Consider the following 13,602-nt stretch of genomic DNA (forward strand, 5'->3'; position numbering starts at 1 on the left):
GCAAACCTACAAGCTCAAGACCCTCAAATCACAGTCTGCCCCTGAGTAAAAGAGAAGAGCGCACCATGTCCAAATATCCACGAGAAGGCAGTGTGGGGAAAGTCGTACCCCCACTCGCTCTCCCTCCCCTTCAGCACCTCTTCCGTTCGGAACAAGGCTCCATCCTTTCCCTAGTGCCGTCAGCGAACCACACTGTCTGACAAAATGGCACTTTATAATTTCAAGAAGATTATGGTGGTTCCCTCCGCAAAGGTAAGTTTTTCGATTACAATCACGTTTCGTAAACGACCGGAGATGATATCGCTGCTTTGGTTTTGTGATTGGAACAGTCTTTAAGCCGTTTAAATGCCAGTCAGTTGTCAGAGTTCAGACACGTGTTGTGGTACTAGTGGTAGCATTGCGTACTGTGGAAAACAGATACGTTACACATAACATAGCACTAGCAGTGTGTTGTTGACGTGAACGGACATTTAAATTTTTTCGGGCGATACCGAAGAAGGTAGTTGCTGTGCGTTGTAGCGATACTGACTATCCGATAGTGTTTGTTTATGGCAGTGACAGATACAATAACATAAGTTAGAGCTAGAGCTAGCTATGTGGCTAGGTGTAGCTCTGATCTAGAGCGTTAGCAAGTTCTCCTGAACCAGTGCTAAGCTAAGTGTAACTTCCTCAGTAGTGGCATGCTGTCTATTATGAATAGTGCAGTGGGGACAGACTTTTGACTGTTTTGTTTGTAGCTCAATCGTTTTAATCTCCGATCGGATATTGATGTTCAGTTAGGATATAGCCCATAGAGTAGATATAGCCACACACACACACACACACACACACACACACACACAATTCAAAGGAGCTTTATTGGCATGAGAAAACAAACGTTTACATTGCCAAAGCAAGTACAATACATTAAAAACAGTGACAATGGCATTTTGTAAACGGCTACGTCAATAATGTCACATTGCATCGTTGTATACATGTTATAACAGGGTATAAAGCTTTTTTTTTTTAAACAAATAGCAACACACCGACACCACCAAAAATCCTGTGGCATGCTGCTAACTGAAACCGTATTCAAATATTTTATATACTCAAACTTGTGTTCCAACTAGGTCTCAGTATTCCTATCCAGACTGTACATTAACTTAAAATAAAAATGTTGACACCAATTTTGGGCGCCACAGCTGTCTGTTAGTTGTTCACTTATGAGCTCACATGCTTGCAAAATGTTGCAATGGTGGAAACATTACAGCTGTAAACTCTTTTTTAAGATAAAATGTAAACCATGACCTCTGGCCGATGACATGAAGTGGTACCTGATGATGTTTTGCATTGCTAGTAGTTGTTCAACGGGGCAGCAAGCACCATTGTCACCCATCTAATGCTGCTCTCCCTCCATACAGGATTTCATCGACTTGACTTTATCTAAAACGCAGCGGAAGACTCCAACAGTGGTACACAAACATTACCAGATCCATCGCATTCGACACTTCTACATGCGCAAAGTTAAATACACACAGCAGAACTACCATGACAGACTCAGCCAAATCCTCACCGACTTCCCCAAGCTGGATGTAAGTTAAAGAAATATAAACTCTACCTCTCTCCCTTTTCTACCATTCCTGTGCATGATTAAGGGCTATACCAATACACTGGGCTCCACTTTCATCTGTCTCTCATATGCTGTAGCAAGATTATTACATGGTGGTGGTTGTTGTTGTGTGTGTGTGTGTGTGTGTGTGTGTGTGTGTGTGTGTGTGTGTGTGTGTGTGTGTGTGTGTGTGTGTGTGTGTGTGTGTGTGTGCGTGTGTGTGTGTGCGCGCGCGCGTGTGTGCACGTGCTGCCTGTGATACAGTTGTTATGACTTATACAGGACGTTATTGTTTTCTTTTTCTTCAGGATATCCATCCATTCTATGCCGACTTGATGAACGTGTTGTATGATAAAGACCATTACAAACTGGCTTTGGGTCAGATTAACATTGCCAAGAATTTGATTGACAAGTAAGTGTGTGTGTGCCCCTCCAAAATAGCACATGTACAAGCGCACAACTCAATGTGATGAGACGTATTGTGAGCTAATAGACAATTGTACTGTTGGAATGTTGTAAACTTTTTGCAAAACTAGTATTTATTTTAAAATGTTTTGCTGTGTCTGTGTCTTTAATTTATTGTAGTGTGAATTTACTTTTTCTAATGCCACTCGTGTCTCTTCAGCGTGGCCAAAGACTATGTTCGTCTGATGAAGTACGGAGACTCTCTGTACCGCTGTAAACAGCTGAAGAGGGCAGCCTTGGGGCGTATGTGCACCATCCTCAGGCGACAGAAGCAGAGCCTTGAGTACCTGGAACAAGGTATTGTTAAAGATAATACATTTGTATCTCTCTTTGCATTTTTACAAAATGTCAAAGTGCTAGGTTTAATAATAGTGGCATAAAAATAGCAACGGCAAAAACATAAGACCCGCTTGTAAAACTAATTAATGTATGTATGTTTCTAGTCCATTTTTAAAAGCGATGGTAGACTGTGGGGTTCTGAAGTGTTTGGGGAGGGCATTCCATAGATGTGGAGCAGAAGGCATGTTACTGTGTGTGTTGTGTTTAGTCTATTGTATACATTTGTTATACTTTGTCCTGAAAATAACCTCCCTGCCTCACTTTGTGCTGTTTTCTTTGTTTAATTTTTTTTGACAGTCCGTCAGCATCTGTCACGTCTGCCTTCCATTGACCCCAACACAAGAACCCTTCTGCTTTGTGGTTACCCAAATGTCGGCAAGTCCAGCTTCATCAACAAGGTATGCAGACATATTGGAATATGTGTGATCGGATACAGTGGAAACATTTTTTAATGTTGTCCTTTCATATGTTGTATGTGGCACTTCTTTATGAATGAACACTTTACTGATGAACACTCGTGTCTACACATTCTACGGTACACACAGAGGCACCCCTCTATGCTACAAATGTTCAGGGGATGGTCCAGCCTAAACGTGTTCTTGTGTAGGCTGTCTTAATGATAAGCAGTTCACTGGCATCATCTGTGTAAACAACGGCAGCCATGCTTTGCTGCCATATTGCAATTCCGACATGCAAAGGATAAAATAAAGTATGATGTCGTCATAACACCACACACTGTAGTGAGTAGCCTTGTTGATTTAATTATATATCACCAAATCACTGTCCATTTAGAGACAAGCCTACTGTAACCTGGTAATCTTAATACATCCTTTAGAATCTGCTTCACAAGAACATTATTGTGTAAAGTATTGGAAGAGAAAATAAAAATGTGTGACAGGCATAGATTATCAACTACACATGGCACCTGTGTATTTTTACGCATATAATTTATTTTACTTTATTTTGTATTTTATTTATTAACACACAGCATTTTTGTACTTTGAAGGTGAAGTATTTATAAAGATGGTTAAATCCAATCAGCCAAAGGGGACAGCTACCCCAGACAGTCACTCCCACACAACACTAGCCAGAACAGAAGTGGCTGACAGCAGAATAGCATGGGAATAGATTTAAAGTGAACACGTTCATGTGACATGCCTGTGTGCGTTGATTAAAATAACATACTAAATATGAATATTGAAATTGTTTGCCGTTCTCGTTTTAGAATATTTAGGGCCACACCAGTCTGTTTCAACTTCTAGGTGCTTTGCATAACCCCTATCGGTGATAGCCTTTTGTGGACAGCTATAAAATTAACTTTTAACACTCTAACATGGTGTGAAATGTTTTCCTCAGGTCACCAGGGCCGATGTTGACGTGCAGCCCTATGCTTTCACCACCAAGTCCTTGTTTGTGGGCCACATGGACTACAAGTATCTTCGCTGGCAGGTAATATGGTGCTTATTGCTCTGTAAAATCATAGTGTTAATCGACCCATAAATGTTCCATTTGCAAGCTCTTCTTTTTTTTTATATAATATTTCTTTATCCCACGAACCCATTTTTTCACCCAGTGTCAGCAGACTGACCTCATGCTTCCTTCTATGCATGAGGAGTACAAGCTGCTTCTTTTCACCTGACGGGGGAGTTTCCCTGGCCGGATGTAGCGCGTGGAAGGAACACGTTATTCCGACCAGTTCCTTTCCCCTCCATCAGGCGCCCCGGCTGGCCAGGGGGAGGTAGTTTAGAGACTTTTGTGAGGGTGCAAGCTCTTCTGGCTTAAATTCACGCTATTGAAGTGCTGAACTGTTGTAATGAGGCTGTCTTAATAAATGTTCAGTATATTGCTGTCTGCATATTTGTCCACCGGAGAACGTGCACACCTTTAGGCTGCATTTTTCACTTTAGTGTAGTGCAGTGATTAAAATGGTGATATGTAGGAAACAAACATACAAGGACACATTTAGGATTATCAATGCGTTCAGGTGACTAGCAATGATTGTTCAAGAGAGGCCACACTTTGGGGACCTGGCGGGGAATTCAGTTGACTTTCTTCTTTCTAAACACAGCATGTGTCTCTACTGTCTCCAGGTTGTGGACACACCCGGCATCCTGGACCACCCCCTGGAGGAGAGGAACACCATTGAGATGCAGGCCATCACGGCACTGGCCCACCTGCGCTCGGCCGTGCTGTACATCATGGATTTGTCGGAGCAGTGCGGTAACACGTTGCCTCAGCAGCTGGAGCTCTTCAACAGCATCAGACCGCTCTTTGCTAACAAGGTACGCACTCAGACTCACACACTCATCACACTCAGTACGCGATTGTTGTCAAATAGCTATTAATCACTACCTCACTTGGTGTTTACTGCTAAATGCAAATGTTTCAAGATGGGACTGATTTCTGAAAGTGAAAAACTGCTGTTGTCTTGTTTTCCGCCAGCCTTTGCTTGTTGTGGCCAACAAATGTGATGTGAAGAAGATCAGTGAGCTGACTGAGGAAAACCAGGTGAGTACTTTCAGCCTCGGGCCCCAAATCAGCTGTATGGTGGACACATTTGCAAACTAGAATACACACAATAGGCTTTGGCGTTATCTATGTTTGTTATACCGTCATACCCTTTTGACACTACTGAGGTATACGGTGTGTGTGTGTGACAGTTGTGTGTTAAAAAATAATTATAAACAATATGTTCTTTCTTTTTTCATGTTATTTGTTATAAGTGCTGTAGTGATACACGTTTCTGTTTTCAGAGACCAACACTGGAATACTGAACAGAGATGATATTTTGTAGGAAGAGATGTTGACTACTCAGTTCAGATCAAACTGCCCTCTGTTGGTGCATTCTGTGCATTACAATAATACAGAAACACTGTACCAATAGAAAGAGGGGTGACAGTATTGAAAATCATACAGTTGGTATTTATACCTCCCAGTCCCAAGCCTAGTGCACTAGAGATTCAATGTTATTAAGATTTTCTCTATGAGCTGAGTAGAATAGAATATCATGTATTGATGACCAGCTCACTTTGTTCACAGCAGTCAGCAACTCGGCATTGTCTGAACTGCTCAGAATTTATATGGTTTTCATCTGCGCTACTTAAAAAGGACATGTCCAAAGCTTATGACCCTAAGCATGTCCTTTATTTTGGCAGAAAATCTTTACAGACCTCTCTGCCGAAGGTATCCCTGTTATTGAGACCAGCACCCTGACAGAGGAGGGGGTGATGAAGGTGAAGACAGAGGTAAGTTCATCAGACATTAGAGTTGGAGTAATTTATGTTTTGAGTGCTGTACAGTAAAGTCACTTATTGATCCCTTATTGACCTCCTGGTGGAGATAATGCGTTCTGCTCCATATATCTCTGTCTGCAGCTAATGTTTCATCACTGAGGATACGTCCCAGTTGCATTCATGCAATGTCTTTTTGTTCTGAGGTATTTTATTTATAGTGACTCATAGGAATAGACTATGTGACAACCAGGTATAGTCTGGTGACCACCAGAGAGACGGGTGACAGCCGGAATGTAGATGGCACCCCGGGAGGGGTTTAGCGCCCCAGCCTGCATCCTCCATGAGGAGGAAGCCCAAAAACCTCCGATGAGGCTTTTAGGAGGGCCGCAAGTGGAGCCTGCAGTACTACCATTGCCCAGCGGTGGAGCCTGCGGAACCATTGCCGCTCAAGAATCCACCACTCCTGAATGAAGTGTCTGGTGCTGGGAGTCTGGTGCAACGCACAGGTCCTCGCTGTACTCCTGGTGAGAGCAGGAGTGGAACTGGTGAGAGCAGGAGTGGACCTGGTGAGATGTAGGAGGGGCCCGGACAGGAGGCAACCCACAGAGCCTAGTCCCTCCACATGCCAGAATTGTACCTCTCAGTCCTGGCATATTGGTTCCGGAGTGGTTCCAACGGATTGTGTGGCCCTGTCTTTCCCTAGTGGGTCTGATCGAGGGTAGCTACTGGGACGTAAGTCGGGACTTGATCACCCCGGCTGGGTCACCCGAGTGAGAGGTATGATGTTCACGAGACCCGAAACCCCGATGACCTTGGGATACATAACTGAGGATACGTCCCAGTTGCATCCATGCGATGTAGTTTCGTTCTGTTTGTTCTTCATACTACTAGGTTGAGCCTCATATTTATTTTTGATTGCTGACAGCAGGTTAAGCACCTGGCTGATTTTGCCGATATTTTTCAAGTCTGTCAGTGACAACTTTGTAATTGTCTTGAATTCATAATAACAGAGCAATAATAATGCATTAAAAACACATTAGATAAGTCACATAAACAAAGCAAAGCAAAGTTACCATGTTTACCCAGGGTAACTGGACTAAGCTCAAGAACTTGTTTACAGCCAGGCCCTGCTCATAAAGCATTTCATGGTAGGGGTTCAATGCCTTGCTCAAGGGCACTTCAGCGGTGGTCATTTTAACGTGCTGGTCCGGGGATACGAACTAGCGACCTTCCAATATCAAGACCGCTCCGCAAACCGTTCGGCCACCGCTGCCCCTATTGCATTCAGAGACCTTCCAATACATGGGTCTTGATGATAAATATTCTAACATGTTTCTCTCTGCTTCCCAGGCATGTGACAAGCTCCTTTCCCACCGTGTTGACGGCAAGATGAGAGGAAAGAAGGTCCACGATGTTCTCAACAGACTCCACCTGGCCGTGCCCTCCAAGAGAGACGAGAAGGTAACACACCCTCTCTTCTGTCTCCAAAGGGCGGCTTTTGAGGTGTCATCAGAATCTTTTTGATTTTTGGAATGTCAGACTGCTCGGAGACAGCGTTTTTTGCCAGATTAAAAACAATCGCACCCGTGTGACGCGAGGGGCGCTATTATCATCATAAAACATCTTTCTGGCCAATCACAATTTGCGTCCTCACTTTTCCATCTTCACTTTTGTCTTCAATGTTTGTGTTTACACAAACCTGGAAAGCTGGGCATAGGAGGGGCTAGCGGCCTCTCAAAAATATTGAATTGAACCTTTTCCCTAAAGGGGTCAAAATTACACCTCACTGAAAGTGAGGCTCTGAAGGCAGTAGTTTAGAAAGCGCTTAAATGTCATCCAAAGCCAAAATTGTAATCAAGATATTTCTATTAGGTGAAAAGAAGCAGCTTGGACTCCTCATGCATAGAAGGAGGCATGAGGTCAGTCCGCTGCCCCCCCCAGGTTGGCAGAGGAAGTGTAGCGCCCAGGATTACATTAGATAATTGGCACTGGGTGAAAAGAAAACTGGGTTACAAAATCGTGGGATAAAAATTTAAAGAAAAAAAAGATATTTCTATTAATTGTGCAGCCCATGTATGATGTCACTGCTCACACAGGCTGCACACTCTGGCATGTTAACATGAGCATCACATGCATGATGCACGAACTTCCTCAAAAGCTCAACCTAGTGCTGTAACCAGAATGGTTGCCATAACTCTTTCTTATGGTGTTGTCCCATCAGTTTCAGAAAGGTAATTTCTCATGTCTTTTTATTTCTTTTATCAGGTGAGGCTGCCATTTATCCCAGAGGGAGCCTTGAATCGCAGAAAAGCTATGGAGGTGGACGGACCCAAACGCAAAACGGTATGTAATGCCGCTTAACCGAATCAAAGTTCACCGTTATATGACCCTTGAAATCCAGTAGCACAAAACTTGGTTATATATCAACAATGAAATGTCAATAAAGTTAATGGATATTGCAATAAAACATAATTGTATTAATACAATTTGCTTAGCTTAGCTAAAGAGCTACTGCTTGTTTTATTCAGGAGAAATAAGTTTGTCCTGATCAAAATTGAATGTGCAGTCTCATTTTCAAATCTTCCATTTAGGTTTTCATATCCTATTCATATCAATTAGATTTTTTTATTGACAATGGAAAAATAATACGATACATTGCCTTTTTAGTTTGAAGGCTGTATTTTCATTGCATTTGTAAGGAATTTGTTAAGAACCCATGCAACCCAACCAGTGGCGTGAGTGTACTTTTTGGATGTTTATATAAATTCATACCTCGTAAAACCTCAGAGTTATGACGAAGCCTTTGGTAGTAGTAGAATCGGCTATAGACTTTCATTGACTAACTCTTTCTCCTTTTATTCTTTTCATAAAACTTAATTTCATTCTGTGTAGGAGAGAGACCTGGAGATGGAGCTTGGAGATGATTACATTCTGGACCTGCAGAGTAAGTGATGATCACTGTATTAATTTGTAACACTTGACCTTCATGATGTTCATCTCTATCTATCCGTTTTGTATCTATTAGCGATGCATGTTTACAGTATCCTTCTGTTTGTATTTGTCCTCCCATAAACTGTAAACTCCTCAGTGTTCATTTAACTCTTGAGTGTGCAAATTAAACGGAGTAAATGTAGAAGGTGTGTATAGTACCGGCATCTGCTTACCGCATTGTTTGTTTGCAGAATACTGGGATCTCATGAATGCAGAAGAGAAACAGGATAAGATTCCTGAGATCTGGGAGGGTCATAACATTGCCGATTACATCGACCCTGACATCATGACGGTGAGCACAAGAAACACCACAGAATTCCTCTCCATTAGTACTGTACTGTTGTGCGGAAATGTGAATCGGTAGACTGGATATTTCCGATGCACAAGAGTATACATTAACTATAACCTGAACCATTCTATATTATAATTTGTTAAATTTCTTTGAAAAATTATCACAATCATAGTCATTCGTCTGCAATCTTGTTCAAGAATCGTATCAAATCGTGAATTGGGTCATCACCCTGAATGATCTTTATTGCATTTCCAAGATTCATTATCAAGTGCATTCATAATCATAACTTAAAAGGCACCATATTTGTCATGGCTGCACCCTAGTGGTCAAAAAGGGAAATTATCTAATTTCCATTCGATACCTGTTGAGAGTACACGTATATTATGTTTATGTTATCAACCAAAAGCTCAATATGTAACTATGTCAATGTGCTCTACGGCAGGGGTGCCCACACTTTTCTGACTTGAGAGCTACTTTCAAAACGACTTATTACATATAACTTTGTAATGCTACTGATGTTTGTGTGCATGTCATGTGGTCTACCTTCCTGAACAGCCTTTGTGATCTACTGCTAGTTCACCATCTACCTTTTGGGCACTCCTGCTCTAGAGTCTTTCAAATGCATTAAAACACATTGATAACGTAACTAATTAATGGCTTCCTTGAAAATCTAACAACCCCCTGTTTTTTGGAAAAATGGGTCATAGTCGGTACGGTAGGCTAAATGTACCAGACCACCATTATGTTAATATTATTATTATTATTATTATGTTTAAAAATATATAATGGCGTTTACTCCTCTGTCCTTCTCAATCTGTTCCTGTCTCTCTCACCCTGCCCCTGTCCTGCCCTCTGTACAGAAACTGGAGGATTTGGAGAAAGAGGAGGAGTTGAAGGAGCAGGCCGGGGAGTACGATGACGATGAGGAGAGTGAAGATGAGGAGATGCAGGAGATCCGAGCACTAGCCAAGCAGATCCGAAACAAGAAACAGCTCAAGGTTCTGCAATCCAAGGAGAAGGACGTCCATGGGCCACGCATGCCCAGGACCAAGACCAAGGTGGCCACATGTCCACCCTGTGCCGAAATCTCAATGAGTTTCGATCAGTGGTTCTCAAACGTTTAATAATCCCTAAGTGTCCATTTGGTGTTCCGTTTTGAGTTACAGAGCTTATAAAGGGTTAAAGTTATTTGTAATTTTTAACATCCACCTCTGTATAAAATAAAGCCATTTGTAAACATTTGTGGTGCATTAAACCTTTGTAACCAACCAGTTTGTTTTCTTGCAGGTTGAAAGAAAGATCCTGGAGAAGGAAATGGGTGACCTTGGTCTGGACATGACTAACAAAGATGATGTATGCTGTCCACACACTAGTACATTGCTACACTCCTTACATGATGATGATGTTGATGTTATGTTTATTGTACATTTATATTATGCCAATGGCCACATAAAATACTAATTTGTGATTGATAGGTGCCGGTTACTCCTTAAATAAACACACTCTCAGTACGTGAAATTATTTTGTTAAAATGAGCATTTAATAGCTCTATAGAGTGTTACGTAATGGGTGTATCCCTTGCTCTCCAATTCTAGTTAACGGGAAATGTATTTTCACATCAGATCATACCAATTTGATCCAATCACCAAAGTGAGCGGACACAATTGAAGCTGATAAATATGTACTTTCTCCTGATTGGCTGAAAATGGTAACCCACCTGAAAATGTATTTTCCATTCAATAACAGGGGTCTCCTCTCTCCGGCTCTTTAATAAACACTAGCAATGATTACCAAAACATATTACTTATATAATTATGAAAGTAAATAATTATAACCACAGCCTCTCTTTTCTTTAATAAATGGCCATAGTACTCTAAGCTAAGGCCTCACCTCACAGTCAATTATTGCATTTATGTAAATGCATTATTATTGAATATTTTCCCTGCATCTTCTTTCAGAGCCATTATGTTGAAAATGCCCGGCGGTCTCGCAGCCTTGTTGCTAAGAAACGCAAGCGTGAGGTCTCTGCCCCGCCCACCTCTAGAACCCGAAGTCAGAGCGCCTCCCGCCCACCTCGAGACCAGTCTGGCGTACGAGATCCCAAGGTACTCACTGACCCACGCACACAAACACACAGTGTAATATGGTTGCATATTATTAATTATCATATAATTATCTGCAAAACTATCCAGACATACAGTGTATTTAAGAAGTCAAGGGTTACTACCACTTGATTAAACTGTGCAGTTAGGATCATTTTATCAAGACATTGATTTGACTTCCGTCGCTGTGTCCCACGACACAATGTTGAAAATAATTAATCTAGTTTATTAGATTAATTACCCTTATTCCATTTTGAGAGGTAGTGGAGGCTTGACAACTCATTTTGTTTTTTGTTTTCTCAGATGGCGAGGAAGGTGATGAAGATGAGGAAGAATTCCCAGAAAGTCTTCAACGCGGATGGAAGGAAAGGCGAGGGAGACAGACACATCTTCGACCTCAAACCCAAGCACCTCCTGGCAGGGAAGAGGAAATCTGGTACCAACGACCGCAGATAAACTCTCCCCCCCAACCTTGTCTCTGGACTGTAAGACTCTGGACTCTCACTTTGTACCAGTACACCTATGTTTTTTCATGAGCCTTTCCCTCATTCAGATCCAGTTCTTGTCCCAAGAAAGTGGAACATATTCGGCATGTTTAACATTCTTCCTGTGGGGCGTTGTATGTGTGATGTTGGGGTGTCGCCATGGAGGGCTGTGGCAACATAACTACACAACAACACCAGTGGTTCTCTACTCTGGTCCTGGGGACACGCAGTGCATCTGATTTGCTGCCAAATCTGGGAGTAAGTTAGACCAGGGACACCAGATGAAGGCAGTGAACTAACTGTAGAATAGAATGTTGTGTGTGTGTGTCTTCTGGGCTGGAGTTGAGACATACTGCAGCAACCATAGCCCACTTCGGTAGATACCCCACTTCGGTAACCGCTTCAGAGCTTATTAAGGCCTATATACTTTGTTGTATAGCAAAAATAGAAGATCTACAAGTGCAGAGAGTTGTGAGCTTATAGATCTGCTATTAAAAAAAAATCAAAACGTGATTACAGTGGTTAATCTCTTCATTTTTTGTTGTGTACTCTACTAGTTTTGTTTAATTTAACAAGGAAATACAATGCCTTCCAACTCGTAAGTGAACTTCATCAGTAATGTTTGCTGAAGTTGCAACTTGTTTAAAGTGATGGTTCATGGTTGATGGTTGTTTCCAGCACCAAATGTCTTCTGCAATATGACTCAACATCTGGGAAGTCAATAAATAACTACTAAAATGACAGCTTGTGTCTCACAGTGAATATTGTCAAAAGGTTTGCTAGTCCGGCAGCCTGGCTTGTAGGGTGGGAATTTTTTTATTGGCCTCAAATATTGTCTATATACTGTATGTACATACATTAATGAATCCACTTGCTGACCGGCTGTCAGTATTGAGCAATGCTTTTTATAGGGGTTTCTTGTGACCCTACCATTAACATCCAAACTTTCCTTATGCTTTAAGTAGCATGTGACATGTCAAACTAGGTTTTCATTATTCTGAATCCATTCCAAGCATTGGTTTGAACAAAAACACTCCTTGGGCTAAAAATGGCAAATGTGATGAGATCAGCACAAATCTGATGAGGTCTGCACATTTGTTTTCAGCCCACACAAAATGACTTGTCTTCCAGCAATACTTTCAATGGGACAAAACTGGGTGCATATGACAGACCATGTGGTATAGACTATAGAGGCACAAGGCCACGCGTTCACAATCTGACCACTACCTTGTCTTGTCTCCATTCGCTGACCCTGGTCTCATACCATGTGACCAATTGACCAAGGACATACAGGGATCTCTGATGTCGTCAAACTGCTGAAGTGTTGATGGCGTACATACTGTACATGAACACATGAAAGGAGTTATATTGTACACGTACAGTATATTGGCGCTGCACAAGCTTGGTTAATGCGTGAACCTGATGTGTCGTGTTGGCCAATCAATGAAGCCAATGCCTACACCCCCTAAACACATAGATTGGGTTCGTCCTCCGCAGACCCAGGGACAGATGGACAGATATTCTTGATTTTTCAGTTCTCGGAAACCGTTGGTCCGATCAAATTCCCACTCGGCACTGCACACCCATCATCTGGAACACACACAAAGTTTGAGGTCGTTCGGTCAGACACTGCCCATGTCAGAGATAAACACACACACATACAGACTGGTGCTTGTTGGGAACAATATTACAAGCTGGGATATTTTGCTTTAAAGTCAATACTTTTCATTGATTTTGTGTGCACTCCAGACAGTTTAAGTTGCTTGGTTCAATATTTAGATATTAAAGGAAAATACCCCTAAAGGTCCTGCACTGCCCCATATTTACTCGTTTGCTCATCTTTGTCATTGTAGGCTACTGTATTTATGGCACTGCTGTGTTCTCTATGTTAATTCATCTTTATAATTTGTAACACAGAAAGGGAACATCGATAGGTCACCAATGCCGTTGTAACACCTATTCACAACCACACCACTGATCACGAGTGGATCCGCGTGTCCCTGTCTGATGCTTTTACGGGAGAGGTCGGGTGGGGGGGGGGGGGGGGGGGGGGGGGGGGGTGGTGGTGACCCATGCTCTGAGTCTGACAGCTTTGACAGCTGAGCTT

The 13,602-nt window shown here is 42.1% G+C and overlaps 1 protein-coding gene across 1 annotated transcript; it reads left to right on the top strand.

Moving 5' to 3' along the window:
• The first annotated feature begins 152 nt into the window (after positions 1 to 152).
• Positions 153 to 12,236, top strand: gtpbp4 (GTP binding protein 4). The gene is made up of 17 exons (XM_080777558.1): positions 153 to 252; positions 1,401 to 1,571; positions 1,897 to 2,000; positions 2,214 to 2,350; positions 2,690 to 2,790; positions 3,749 to 3,841; positions 4,483 to 4,674; positions 4,835 to 4,900; positions 5,548 to 5,637; positions 6,976 to 7,086; positions 7,891 to 7,968; positions 8,518 to 8,569; positions 8,808 to 8,908; positions 9,769 to 9,966; positions 10,196 to 10,261; positions 10,867 to 11,013; positions 11,314 to 12,236. The coding sequence occupies exons 1-17, from the start codon at positions 205 to 207 to the stop codon at positions 11,464 to 11,466; spliced, it is 1,908 nt and encodes a 635-aa protein (XP_080633684.1). The 5' UTR covers positions 153 to 204; the 3' UTR covers positions 11,467 to 12,236.
• The last annotated feature ends 1,366 nt before the right edge of the window (positions 12,237 to 13,602 follow it).

Source organism: Protomyctophum bolini (assembly GCF_963924005.1).
Source record: "Protomyctophum bolini genome assembly, chromosome: 12".
NCBI lineage: Eukaryota > Metazoa > Chordata > Actinopteri > Myctophiformes > Myctophidae > Protomyctophum > Protomyctophum bolini.

Excerpts from the sequence above, each read along its gene's own strand:
- gtpbp4 (XM_080777558.1), top strand. The coding sequence starts at position 205 with ATGGCACTTTATAATTTCAAGAAGATTATGGTGGTTCCCTCCGCAAAG. Across the intron at positions 253-1,400 it reads TGGTGGTTCCCTCCGCAAAG|GATTTCATCGACTTGACTTT; the intron begins GTAAGTTTTTCG and ends CCCTCCATACAG. Across the intron at positions 8,570-8,807 it reads TTACATTCTGGACCTGCAGA|AATACTGGGATCTCATGAAT; the intron begins GTAAGTGATGAT and ends GTTTGTTTGCAG.